General features: G+C 41.4%; 1 protein-coding gene across 13 annotated transcripts in view; it reads right to left on the minus strand.

Annotated features, from left to right (window-relative positions):
• Window positions 1–13391, minus strand: part of AKAP13 (A-kinase anchoring protein 13) — a 298777-nt gene that overhangs the window by 129317 nt on the left and 156069 nt on the right. For 10 of the 13 annotated variants that reach the window (XM_076004782.1, XM_076004778.1, XM_076004774.1 and 7 more), the window contains 2 exons: window positions 7870–11029; window positions 4094–4239 (listed from right to left, as the gene is read on the minus strand). In XM_076004782.1, the coding sequence (XP_075860897.1) occupies window positions 4094–4239; window positions 7870–11029 (3306 nt within the window). The remainder of the gene's footprint in view (window positions 1–4093; window positions 4240–7869; window positions 11030–13391) is intronic. The other 3 variants (XM_076004775.1, XM_076004777.1, XM_012774215.3) reach the window with 1 other exon arrangement.

Consider the following 13391-nt stretch of genomic DNA (forward strand, 5'->3'; position numbering starts at 1 on the left):
AACTCACTGACGAAACAAAGAAGACAATAAAAGGTAATCTGAGAACCCTGAAACCAGTAAATTATGTAAGAGAAGACAATATTGAATATTACATTGTAACTAGTATTAAAACTCTGGCAATACGTAACAAACCACAACCATAAAATAAAATCATCAATGGGAATAAACCATAATATATGTTAATGACTTTGCCTGAAAATTGCAAACATTTTCAATCCAGTGAAGAAAATCAGTTAAAGACTACTGAGAATTCTGCAGCATTTAACATATGCATGTGTTTTTTCCAAGAATATAAGCTAACATGAATGTTCATATTGCCTACTTCCTTCATGAACCATGATTTTCAGGAGTTCACCCCTAAAGTAAGGGCTTACTTACAAAACATGTCAAGTAGGATATAGAATGAAAAATTATTCCTCAGTCTCTATAACAAATATCAGACCCAGAGGACAGAAGAAAACAGGAACTCAATTGGAGGTTTTTCCTTTAAATGCTTGGTAGAGCCACTATTGACAGATATTCCTATGCTCTGAAAATTACATGTTAAAAGGTTACAAAACAGTAAGATCTCCCTTATAATTTAAATAGATTCTTCGTATTTACTAGAAAACTGCCATAAATTTATTATCAGTCTAGGTTTTCAACCCAATACCAAAGCATAAGATACAGGAATTTGTTCTGTTTTCCATTTGCAGAGGATGATTCAATGAAATGATGATACAATGAAGCATGGACTGGCCTACTCCCAAGGCTAACACATGGACTGGGCATGTGTCAGAAAGATCGGATTAAAATTATATTAAACAAATGCCACTCCTCCTTCAACTATAATCACAAACTCAATTAATCCTTTTGAGAATGAAAACACAGACTCTAGAAAGTTGAGGCTAAAAGACAAATAGAGATACGAAAACTGAGCTCTACAGAGGCTCAGTCAAAAAGCTAATTGAGGAGAGACAGAATTCGAACGCTCTGCCCCTAACCTGCAGTTTAATAATTAGAGGTTTCAACACAAAACAGTTTTTGAGAGAAGACGAAAGAAAAGAAGAAAGCAACTTCTTTCCTTTTTCTTTTCATCCATTGGTGGTACACAAGTATTTTTCAGGCCAGTGGCCCACCACCTGTTTTTGCATAGGCCAAGAAAAAACTTAGATTTTACATTTATAAATGATTAGAAAAAATTATTGCAAACAAGAATATTTCCTGACATATATGAACACTACATGAAATTCGCATATCAATGTCTATAAACAAAGTTTTGCTGAAGCACAGTCACACTCATTCATTTACACACTGTCTATGGCTGCTTTCACACTGTAAAAGCAAAGTTGAATGGCTGTGACAGACTGTTCCACAAAGCCTAAGATATTTATTGTCTGTCCCTTACAAAAAAAGTTTGCAGACCTTTGCTCTTTCCTGACCCAGTGAAAGCCTACACATGAATATAGCATAAAGAAGAGTTAAATGGGAAAAGAGAGAATGAAACATGGGGAAAAATTAAGTGTGTGCTCATGCTTTATCTTTTCAATTCACAGCAAATAAGGCAAGTTTGGCAGCAAAACAGGGAGGAGAGATAAGTGGTCAGATTTCACATCAATATAATAACAATGCTGTGAACACAAAACCTTCCACTATTTAGACCTGAAAATCTTCAAGAAGTGACATTCCCATTGACATGCTTTCTCCAACTATGCAAGGAGGAAGCAGACACAAAGCATAAGGCACAGGTATCTTCCAGCAAGAGACAGATTACTTGGTTCTGAGGCTCCTTAAAATATCTCCACCAATCATAGAACCCGGGTTAAGAGTCAAGGGGGAATTTCCCTGTTGTGTAAGTCCTAGGTTAGAAAATCAAACTCCAAACTCTTCCTTCCAGCTGGGTTTGACCTTGAGCTAGTCATCTGACTCTCCACGGGTTTATTCTTTTATCTATAAAACGAGGCATGCTGACCATCCAGAGGAATATTCTCTCTCTCAACTCTTGAAACCAGTGGAAGAACAAGAAGAGGAAAGGGACTTGGGAGAGGAGGGACTTTTTTAAAAAATGGTAAATTTTTTCTTTCTTCATAGTAGACAAGATACAATCAGGATAGAGATATCCCTCATCAGAAAGGATGGGGGCTGCAGCCAAGCACCATGCTAGATTCAATGACATTAATCACACTACAATATTAAAATGGAAGGCTAAGAAACAGAGGCATTTCAATACAAGGATGTGAGTTTTTTCCTTCTCTTTCTTAAGGGCTTCTGGAAACAAAGACACATGTACCCATGCAGGGTGTGTTCTCTTTTCTTTCCCCAGGGCAAAAGCAACATTTGTCTGAATAACGCCTGCTATACAAGTAGCCACCCAGGCATTAGTCATGAATATTATCTGTACTAAGGGGTGGGTTAGGTCAGCACCTTCTTACCACTGTACTCCAATAAAACGAGGCTTGTTTATCACTGTTCATACACTTTAAACAGTTTGGGTTAGTAACAGTTCTGTTTACCTACTGGGGTAATTTCAAGAAAAAGTACCACTTAGCTTTCTGAAGAGCAAAAACAGCACAGTCTAGTCTAGCCAAGAGACACCAACTTTCAGAGGAACAGTATGAGTTATTCCAGTAATTTGATTGTCAGCTTTCTAAAGATTTTTCTTTGACCATCATGGAATCTAAAGTGTAGAGCACTATTTCTCTCAACAAGTTCCCTTGTTTTAAAAGTTAATAGCTTGGCACGGTGGCTCACGCCTGTAATCCTAGCACTCTGGGAAGCCAAGGTGGGTGGATCGTTTGAGCTCAGGAGTTTGAGACCAGCCTGAGCAAGAGCAAGACCCCATCTCTACTAAAAAAAAATAGAAAGAAATTAGCTGGACAACTGAAAATATATAGAAGAAAATTAGCCAGGCACAGTGGCACATGCCTGTAGTCCAAGCTACTCAGGAGGCTGGGGCAGAAGGATTGCTTGAGCCCTGGAGTTTGAGGTTGCTGTGAGCGAGGCTGACGCCACGGCACTCACTCTAGCCTAGGCAGCACAGTGAGACTCTGTCTCAAAAAAAAAAGTTAATAGCTTTAAACAAGAAGGAAAGTAATCTCAAGACCCTGGAAAAAATAAAATTACTATATGACCCAGCAATTCCACTAGGTATATAAAAACATATGTGCACATAAACTTATACACAAATGTTTACAGCTGTATTAACAATAGCCAAAAAGTGGAAACAATCCAAATGTACAACAAAATGTGGTATATCCATACGAAATGTTTGGAAATAAAAAGAAATGAAATACTGATCAATGCTACAACATGGATGAACCTTGAAAACATTATTTATGCTCAGTGAAAGAACTTAGCCACAAAAGACCGTATATTGTATGATTCCATTTATATGAGGTTCTAGACCAGGCAAATCCACAAAACAGAAGGCAGATTAGTAACTGCTAAGAGGTAGGGGGAGGGGAGGGTGGGGAATGGGGGATGCTAATGGATATGGGGTTTCTTTCTGGGGTGATGATAATGCTCTAAAATTAGAACAGTTGTGACAGTTGCACAATTCTATATATATATGTTAAAAACCACTGAACTATGTGCTTTATTTCAATGGGTGGATTTTATGGTATGTGAATTATATCCCAGTAAACCTGTTATGGAAAAAAGCTTACCACTAAATCTCTTTTTTACTGCTAAAAATGACATACTTCATATTTTATATAGTTACTACTGAGCTATAAAGTAAAACATCTCATTTTTGCTGCTATCAGTTTCTATATAAAGAAAGAAGAGTTAGGTTTAATAACGGTTTATAGATTCCCCTCTCATTTTGTGACACTTCAAGCTTGATGACAAATTTCAAAGTCTTGTGCTCATGGGGAAAATGTTTTTCATCATAATGACCAAGGGATTTACGTAGGAGAGCTTATTCCAAAACTCTGTTTGTGGTGGACACCATTTACGAAAAGTTTAATTGCAACAACAGATGCACATTAATGTAGTATCAACAGAACAAGACAGAAGGGTAAAAAACACTATTGTGTTCCCAAAATCAAAAACGAGGCCATAAACCAGACACAGCAGACGAGGCTAAACACATACTGAACTCACACCGACTTACAATGCCACTTACCGCCTGGGTCTTCAGGCCTTGCTTCATCGTGGGCGTAGCAGCTACACTCCCTACAGCCCCCTCTTCAGAAACTGAACTCGCTCTGGTATTACTCAGAAAATCCACTTCATCTTCAGCTTTCGTGTCTGGCATTTCTGAAGTGAACAAGGGGGTTACAGAGTGCATTTGAAAAAACTGATTCCTGTGACTATGTACACAACATGCCCCAGGTTTCACGTGTCTTATTTGTTTTTGCTTTTGTGTTAAGTGGAAAAGTATTCTTTCGCTGTTAGGAGCTGGTGTCATTTCTGACCCTGTGCTGAGCTAGTCCTCTATCACATGGTGGGGGGTATTCCCTAGCCTCTCTGCATGAGTTTGAAGCTCAGGGAAGATCCAATCAGTGTCTACTGAGTGTCCATTTTCACAACTGACTTTTCATGACAAATCTATGGGCGTGATGCTGACTTGCACGTGGAAAAGTCAACTCATGAGCTTTAAGGGAACAGACCGGCTGGAGCTAGGTTGTCAGTCTTGGTCACCACCAAAAAGGCAAGAGAGATTTGTACAAGATAAAAAGGGAAAAGCCACTGAGAATGAGACAAAGCCTCTGGGACAAGTCTGACTTTCTGTAAAAACATACTACACACCCGGCTCCACCCATCACTGCAATTAATAAGATCAAACTGTTCCAGCAAGTTATTACTTTTTGTTTTTAAATCTTATTTCTTCCAAAACCAAAACATAATAACACACTAGCAATTCCTTTTCTTCAGAAAAAGTCTTTATACCTGTCTTCTCTGGAATTACATAGTTGTCCTCATGCTAGCCATGCTCCACAGACAAAACAGTGGTGTTTTTTGTTACTTGACCACCATATGGTCAAGCAAATACAGGAAGGAAGTGATAAAAATGATGTCTGAGACAAATTTAGGCTTCTGACACTTCTTTAAAGAGGACCGATGATTGAACAGTCAAAATTCACCTTAATAATCCAAATACAAATGAAACTGTCATCTCAATTTCACGTGGAAAATTTTCTGTGGTTACTAGTGATGTCACTACTCTGGCAGAGAAAAATGCTCCCCACACCAAAGAGCAGAGAAGCCTCTTTCACCAAGGAATAAATAGTAAGATTTTATTCTAGCAGCACATGTGACATGTACAAAAAGTCTACTTTAGGTTTAGGAAGGTTACATTTGTATAAATGAATGTTTATAAATCTCCCTTCTTCTTTGTCCTTCTATGATCTTACCAGTAATTTAAAAATGGGTAAACAAGCTTCCTTGCCCAGAGAACCAAAATTTGTGTTAAATTTCATAAAACGTAATTAAAGTTAAAAAAAATCTAATCAAGCAACCCCCTTAGAACTATTCCTTGACCAAAACATTTGTAAGCAAGTCATAATAATTTCTGGGGGTAACGGGGGCTGCTGATGGTTTTTATTCTATTCATTTGGGGATGTGATTTTTGGCACAACCTTATTAACTTTCCTATAACTATCAACTGAAAATATGTATCTTGGCATAGCAACCAGTCACACCGGTGAACAGTGATTAGTGAGACTTGTGGTGTGCAGGCAACCTCTGGGGACTGGTGTGGCCCAGTCACACACCACCAATTTCCTATACGCTGTGATCAATGCTTTTGATGGGTGAGGGGTCAACCCTTTCTTTTTAACTGGCTCCTTCCAAACCAGCAGTTAAACCTGTATCTCCTCACTCATACAACAGTATGGTTAAATCCATGAGTGGAATATACAGTTGCTAACAAAAATACCCTTTGGCTCTGAGATCACATTCAGGTGCTTTTTTCCTAGGACAATGTGACCAGGGGACTTTCCCTAGCCCGAGCTATTTTCTGAAGAAAGCCCCAATTTCTTCGTCAGTGGCTACTTTTCTCTGTAGTGTGAGATCATGAACCCTGAGCCTATTCTTAGTGCTTTTGGTAGCAGGAACAAGTAACTCGCCTACACAAAATTAACCAGCCCCCAAACTTATATACACTGTTGAAACTTCATACATCTTTCTTCTTTCTTAAAATGTTAACATATTAAACATCATTTTTAGCATATTTACTATATTTATGTACTAATAAAAATCAAAGTCTAAAATTCTCCCTGTGTTTTACCTTTTCTCATAGAGTACTATAGAGTACTATAGTTCACACTTGCTTGGGTTAAATTCTGACCACTTAGCCAGGAGGAGAAATAATTCCAGCCCATGTGTCCAAGGACGCAGCACCCAAATGAAAAGAACATAACCAGGTATCAGCTTACTGCCACTCCCATTCTTCCGAAATGCCAACCTGCCAGGGCCCCCAAAATAGACTTGTTGATGTGCTTTATTTTAAAAATTAGAGACCTCTCATTTAAATTCTGAGATGGCAGCCAACAAGTATCTATGAATAACAATCAAAAATCTTAATAAAACTAAAAATTTGAAGTTGCTAAAAATTCTACCTCAGGTTCCTTAAATCCCTCAACTGGGAAAAAGAAAGAAGATTAGAGATGGCTAAAAGCCTTTTACCCCTTTACCGGGGAAAACCACCACTGTGTTTAAATTGCTTTTCTTCCTAAGCAACTTCTTTTGTTCTATTTGTTCATTTCTCTCCATACCCCCACCCCCACACTCTTAACATGTACTACACATAAAGGGATTTTCAGAAATTAGCAAGAATAGCAAAAATAATCAACTAAACAAAAAAGAGGCTACTTCTTACCTATAAAGATCTAGGTGTAAACATGGAGAGAGGTCCTCTGGCTACAGCTGGTAACAGGTGGTAGTATGAAAGTATACATCGAACTGACCTTTAAAGACTTCAAGAGTCAAGACTGTGTCCAACTCTAGCTTCAGCTTCAGGCTCAACCCCCAATAAGAAGTTTTATTCAGATAGTTTATTTCCACTGAGCAATGGAGGTTTCTATTTGCTGTCTCTGGACATGGTTACCCACAGATGGAACGGGCTGCTGTGTGAGCAATCTGCTCGGTGCAGCTGCTTCACCAAGATAAGCAGACACAAGGTCTGCCCTGTGACAGCAGCTCAGCAGACTGGGCTTGGGCGGAAATCCTGCATCCGATCCCCTGTGCTGTGCAGGGTCCTGAATTCCCAGACTGCTGCCCAAAAGCAACAGGCAATGCAACTGAAAGTCTGCTCCTCAGGCAGGAAAAGAAGGGAGCCCCCGCATCCCCCACCCAAAAAAAAAAAAAAAAAAAAAAAAAAACAAAACAAAAAAAAACAAAAAACCACCAATGACCTAATACAACCATTTTGGATTTCGGGCCATCAGCTTAGAATGATACTCATAGCTGTTCATGAAACCACTCTGATTCTAAATTTGCTTGGGATACAGACTAGGATGATAGGGGAGGAAGGGAGTTTCAGGACTGTAAATAAAACACACTTTTTTAACACTGTTTACTATGATACTAGAGAAAAGGACTAAACCATGTGAATAAAAACATCTGCTAAATACCTTCATCATTTTAGAGCACCTATGATCTAGGCATTGTCTTCCAGGTTTGGAATGTTGCAACTGCTCCAGAGTGACAGAGAGCATTTACAGGCTTAAGCAATCGGGCCATGAGCTTCCAATACAGGAAGCAAAATCTGTCCAACCCTGAGATGACATGCCTCTCCTGATGGTGGTGACTATTAACTTGGCAACCTACCCAACAAGCACAGGACCTCAAAACAAGAAAGATGCCTATGTTTTTACCAGCACATTACAGATACTCTTAAGGGAATCTGCTTCTCAAACTATTAATTTTGTATTCTACCTTACTTACCTGTCGCTGGCTCAGGCCCTTGAACAGACAGAATATTCTTCTCCGGCTCCTCCCTTCCAGCAAAACGTCCTACAAGGTTCCCCGCAGATTCCTCACAAACACTGCCCACTGGCAAGCCCTCCCCAGGCGGAAAGGCATTCGCTTTCTCTGTAGCAGCAACCCCTGGCTGTTCAGCCAGAGGGCCAGACTCAGGACTGGACGGTGATGTGTGACTGACTTCCCCCTCAGTAAGCAGCGCTCCTGAGGCCTTGACTCGTTCGATGACAGCATCCACTAAGCGGCTGGCAGCCTCCTCTATCAAGTCTTCTCCCTCAGGCAGATGTGCAGCTTGGGCAGAGACCGTGCAAGGTCGAGAAGGAGCACTCCTTTCCCTGCCTGGGGCCACAGCTCGCACTGCTTCACTCACTCCAGCCGGGGCCTTGTCATCATGGGTTGAGAGCCCCGTGTCTGTCGGGGGCTCCTTGGCAACAGGCTGCAGGACACAATGTGCTTCGTTGTCCATTTGTGCTTCCTTAGAGTCGCCCATGGTACAGCTGTGGTCTGTTCCCAGAAACTTCCCTTTCTCCCCGTCAAGAGGTACCATCTCTGGGGCTGCAGCTCCCTGTGGGTCAGTCACACCTTTGTCTGGTAAAGATCCTGGCAAACCCAGGACCACATTCTTCTCTTGGCTCAATGAGACGTTCGGAATCAGGGTATCTTGGTTGTTGTGTGATACATCCTTTCTTCTGGGTCCAGCAGTACCTTGCAGAGCATTAGCTGCTACAACACCCACCATCACATTTCCACTCGCTTCACAGGCACTGGTTTTTCCCTGGGATTGAGAGTTCTTCACTCCAACATCCTGAGCAAAAGGTCGATTGTGATTAAGAGTCTCAGACCCATCTGGCAACAGAGGTGAGCCGTTCTGCTCTGCACCCAAAGTTTCCTGCCTCAAGTCTGCAGCCAGACTTTCTCCTGGTGGCACCGGGCTCTGAGCAGCCCCACCTTCAGTCAGCAGTGAGACTTGCGGGGCCACTTCCTTGTTATGTTTAGTTTCTGCCTCAAGACAGGCAGAGGGTGTATCCAGTGAATTGCTGTGCTGAAGTGCGTTGTCCTTGGCACAGGCAGCTGACATAGGTTTTTCACGGAATCCTGGTGTCTCTTGTCCAGGAGGTGGTGTTCTCTGCTCTTCTTGCAGTGTTCCTGAAGAAACAGTATCTTCCTTAATGGAGGAACAAGTCACTGCTTTATCTTTGTTCTGTTGTCCCTGAGCTGCCAAGCTTTCTGAAGCCACCAGATTTTTTCCTTCTTCAGTCAAAACCGAATTGGAGGCCAAAGTGGCCTTGCCCACACTTGGTGGGGAAGAGTCAGTATCCTCCTTGATACTGAGACCTTCAGCGGTTGCTGAGGGGCTGGGGCGCTCATGTTCTCCACCATGTCCTGTGGGACTGGCGTTCCCCATGCTGGAGTGAAGCTCTACAGCAGTGGGGGACACAGACTGGCCGGCTGCCTTGCCTTCTAGTGGCTGTTTACGGGGATCATTTGAATCTCCGTCCAGGCCATCTCTACAATCTGTAGCCGTATGTAGTTCAGGAGTTGCTGTTCCCTTTTCTTTCTGGGAGGGGACAAAAGAAATTTCGTCATCTTTGGTTACTGATTCACTGCCTGGAGTGTTTGCCAGAGAGAAAGTGCTGTCTGATATCAGTGCCTGGTCTGGCACTAGTTCTTTCTCAGTTTTAGGGACAACTGGCTGTGGATGTGAAACTATCTCAAGTGTGTTTGTTAAAGGCTTATCTTGTTTCAGATCTTTTCCTTGGCCCCCTTTATCCAAAACTTCGAGAGGACAAAAATCTCCACATTCCTGGGTGTCTCTCACAGGGACAGAGGTGACTGTGTGAGCCTGTGGGTCTGCACAGCAGGCGGCAGTGGGCGGATCTTGTGTGCCCGCCCGCCCTGCTGTGGTGCCTTCAGGCTGCCTGACTGCGCCATCGCGCTGCCTTGCACCCACCTCACCACTAGACGTCACTGTGTTCTGCTGACATGCAGAGTCCGTGCAAGGTTCACCCTCTCCAGCTACAGAACAAATGGGTGATTTGCTCTTTTGGTTTTGAGCATGAGATGAATTCGTTTCTGGTTTTTGGTTTGGCATTACATCTTTTTCTGGCCCAGGAAAGGTTAAACCTGAGGGTGATATTGTCTCACATGTGCCTGCTAAGGGAGTACTGGGTTCTAATCCACCTAAAATCTTGTCTTTTGCAGCGGCTGGAATGACCAGAGAGTTCTGATCTACTGGAGCATTGGCACTCTCTTCACAACTTCTTAAAGTTTCAGTCTCTGGTGTTTTTTCAACGGAGGTTTCTCTACTACTAACTACAAGCAGAGACTCAGTAGGTTTGTTACCACCCAGGGAACCAGTGGCAGAGACACAGTTGGAAACAATGGCTTTATCCACAGGCTTGCTTGTGACTTGTGCATCAGAGGCTCCAGCTGTGCTGATACTAGAGTTCTCAGATCTTACCATTGTACTTTCCCCTACTTGAAGCACATTCTTCTGGACAGTGGCATCTGGGTTCATGAGACCATGTTCCATTTCCCCTGCAGTCTCTGGGGTACTGGCCTCTGTTGCTGAACTGCCTGCCAGTTCTCCTCCAGGGGAATGCTGGGCTGCACCTGGCTCCATGACCATGTCTCCTTGTAGTACACTGTCTCCACTGCTCAAACACTTCTGGTCTGTGGACATTCTAGAAGATTTTGTTCCAGTTTCTTCATTTCTGTTTCCACAGGATGAAAGGCCTTCTGTGCCCTTTACTCCACAGTCAGGCATGCTCTGAAGGTGGCTGTCTCCACCAGACACAGTTCCAGAGTCCACAATAGGTGCTTGCTCCACTCCATCCCCTTTTCTGTCCACAGCTTTATTTTTCTTCCTACAGGAACAGTCTGTATTCTCTTCCTCAAGCATGCCTGACAAATCACAGGAACTGTCGATCTGCCCAACAGGGCTCCCGTGGCAGCACAGGGTGCTCTTGGTCTCTGCAGGAGAAGACAGCTGCTGGCCGCCCGTGGGCTCAGGTGCACAGGGGAGGAACTGGCCATCTGTCTCTGGGGCACTGGGTGGACTGGAAGGGTCCTGTGCTGTTATCATTAAGGGCGTAAGATTATCCATCTGCTTGAGGTTTGTTTTCTAGGAAGAAATGAAAGATATTTTTAAAAAACTGCTCATGGAAAAAGATGTCACTGACATCTATAAGCAAAAATAAGCAAAAATCCTGCTGGACAGAACTCAGTGCCATTGCAGCCCTTCTAAGGTTACATGATAAGCTGATCTTAAATAAATACAAACAAATTTTCTCTTATTCCTGATATTACTTTCCTTTCTCATATCTGCATATCCACTGGAATGTTAAAAATGCTTGGAATATACAAAATGACTATATTCTATATTTTGAAATTATTTTAGAAAGTAGATTAAAATTGAGCCTCAAAAACCTTAATTTTAAAAAGCCCAGTGAATATCTTCAAATGAGCAGCCGAGAAAGATATTTTTATAGGGTCTTTAGAGAGGAAGAGCCTACTTGTATCCTGCCTCATATTTACAAGTAAAAACAAATTCTAACCAGTTTGGAAAACTCTTTTCAATCACAAGGTGCAGGCAGATACTCCTATGCCCTAAATACTTACTGAGGGGTTACGCAGTATTTTTTAATCCCCAAAATATGCTCCACCCCATTTAACGTAATCATTTTAGTTACGGGTTCATAATTTCAGGAACAGTGGCATGATATTAATAGATATTCTTTCACTTCTTGATAAAGGAGTTCCTCTGTTGTCCAATACTAAATATGAAATAAATGAGAACACATAACACTAATAATACATAACTTTTGATTACTGTTAGAGTTCATCTCAAAAATAGTTTTTGCAACTTTAAAGTACTTTAAAAAACGTAAACACACAACCAACAAGGGAATGGTTAAGGTAATTATGGTTCATCAAACTAATGGAAGAAATAATATGCTGTTACATAAATATTAACTATGAAGATCATACTGCATTCAGAGAAAATATTTATAATACAATGCTGAAAAAAATAAATGAAACCTATAGTTATGCAAAAATCCCACGTGCAGACAAGGCTTAGGAAAAATGGAGAAAAACAAACATAGGTGATCTTTAGTGAATTTATCTTTATGTCAAAATTTCAGGAATTCTTATAATAATACTATTTTCTCAACACTTATTATAAAACTATTTTTAAAACATCTAGTTTGCTCTCCACTCATTGTCTAATCTACCGCAATGACCTCATGCATATCTGCTGCCCTCTATCCTCTGGTTCACTTAAGTCACTCAGTGAATGTACTGAGCACTTCAAGGACTGCTCCTACCTACTGACCACGTCTATTATAAAAGTCTGCACATGTAAATGTAAAATGTGTTGTTTCCTAAAGCCTTTCTATTAACGAGTATAAGCAAAATGAACTTTCACTAAATGAGTATTCTAAAGTATTCGAAATTAGCTTATTACCATTCCTGCTGAAAGTGTGACAATCTCCTAATATGCGAGTAGGTCATTAAATTTAATGAAAGGTGAATGTTATAGAACAGAGATCTGGAGAAAAAGATATTGCTTGAAGAATTGAGAAGCTCATAACACATATGTGCTCTCGCACGTTTTAATTTCTAATGTTTTCCTGCCAACAATTCCCACATCTTGCAGGTAGCTTTGGCACCTGCAAACTGGTTTTTTTTTTTTTTTTTTGAGACAGAGTCTCACTTTTGCTGCCTGGGCTAGAGTGCCATGGTGTCAGCTTAGCTCACAGCAACCTCAAACTCCTGGGCCCAAGCCATCCTCCTGCCTCAGCCTCCCAAGTAGCTGGGACTACAGGCATGCGCCACCATGCCCGGCTAATTTTATATATATGTATGTTTAGTTGGCCAATTAATTTCTTTCTATTTATAGTAGAGACGGGGTCTCACTCTTGCTAAGGCTGGTTTTGAACTTCTGATCTTGAGCAATCCACCCTTCCCGGCCTCCTAAAGTGCTAGGATTACAGGCGTGAGCCACTGTGTCTGGCCCAAACTGGTATTTTCAAGTGGACTATCCTTTACCTACTAAAATGAGCTCTAAGGGAAAATCTGGTTTCCTGGCAGTCCATTCAGTGGAAAACAAAAGTCACTTGCTATGGAACAAACATGATTTCAAAAGGCAGAGGTGGGAGCATCATACAACCTTACTATGGAGTCTCTCGGCCTGCTGGCCTCGAAAATAATGCCTGCTTCCAAAGAAGCCTCCAGCACTGAGCTGACTCTAGATGACCTTAAATGAAATTATTGTTGAGCTGTTTCCAAATTAAATCAGCTCTGAAATAAACTGGGTGGAAAAATTATCTAAACTTAGCCTTTCACATGTTACAGCCAAGAGACATGTGCCCATATGACGTTTATATTATCCATAATAAATGCTACCAGGGAGTCTGTAATGTTTTTACGTCTGGCAACAACTTTATCTTGAAGACTTGAGTAGATTATAAAATCTTTATTTT

Source organism: Microcebus murinus, chromosome 7, assembly GCF_040939455.1.
Source record: "Microcebus murinus isolate Inina chromosome 7, M.murinus_Inina_mat1.0, whole genome shotgun sequence".
NCBI classification, from domain to species: domain Eukaryota; kingdom Metazoa; phylum Chordata; class Mammalia; order Primates; family Cheirogaleidae; genus Microcebus; species Microcebus murinus.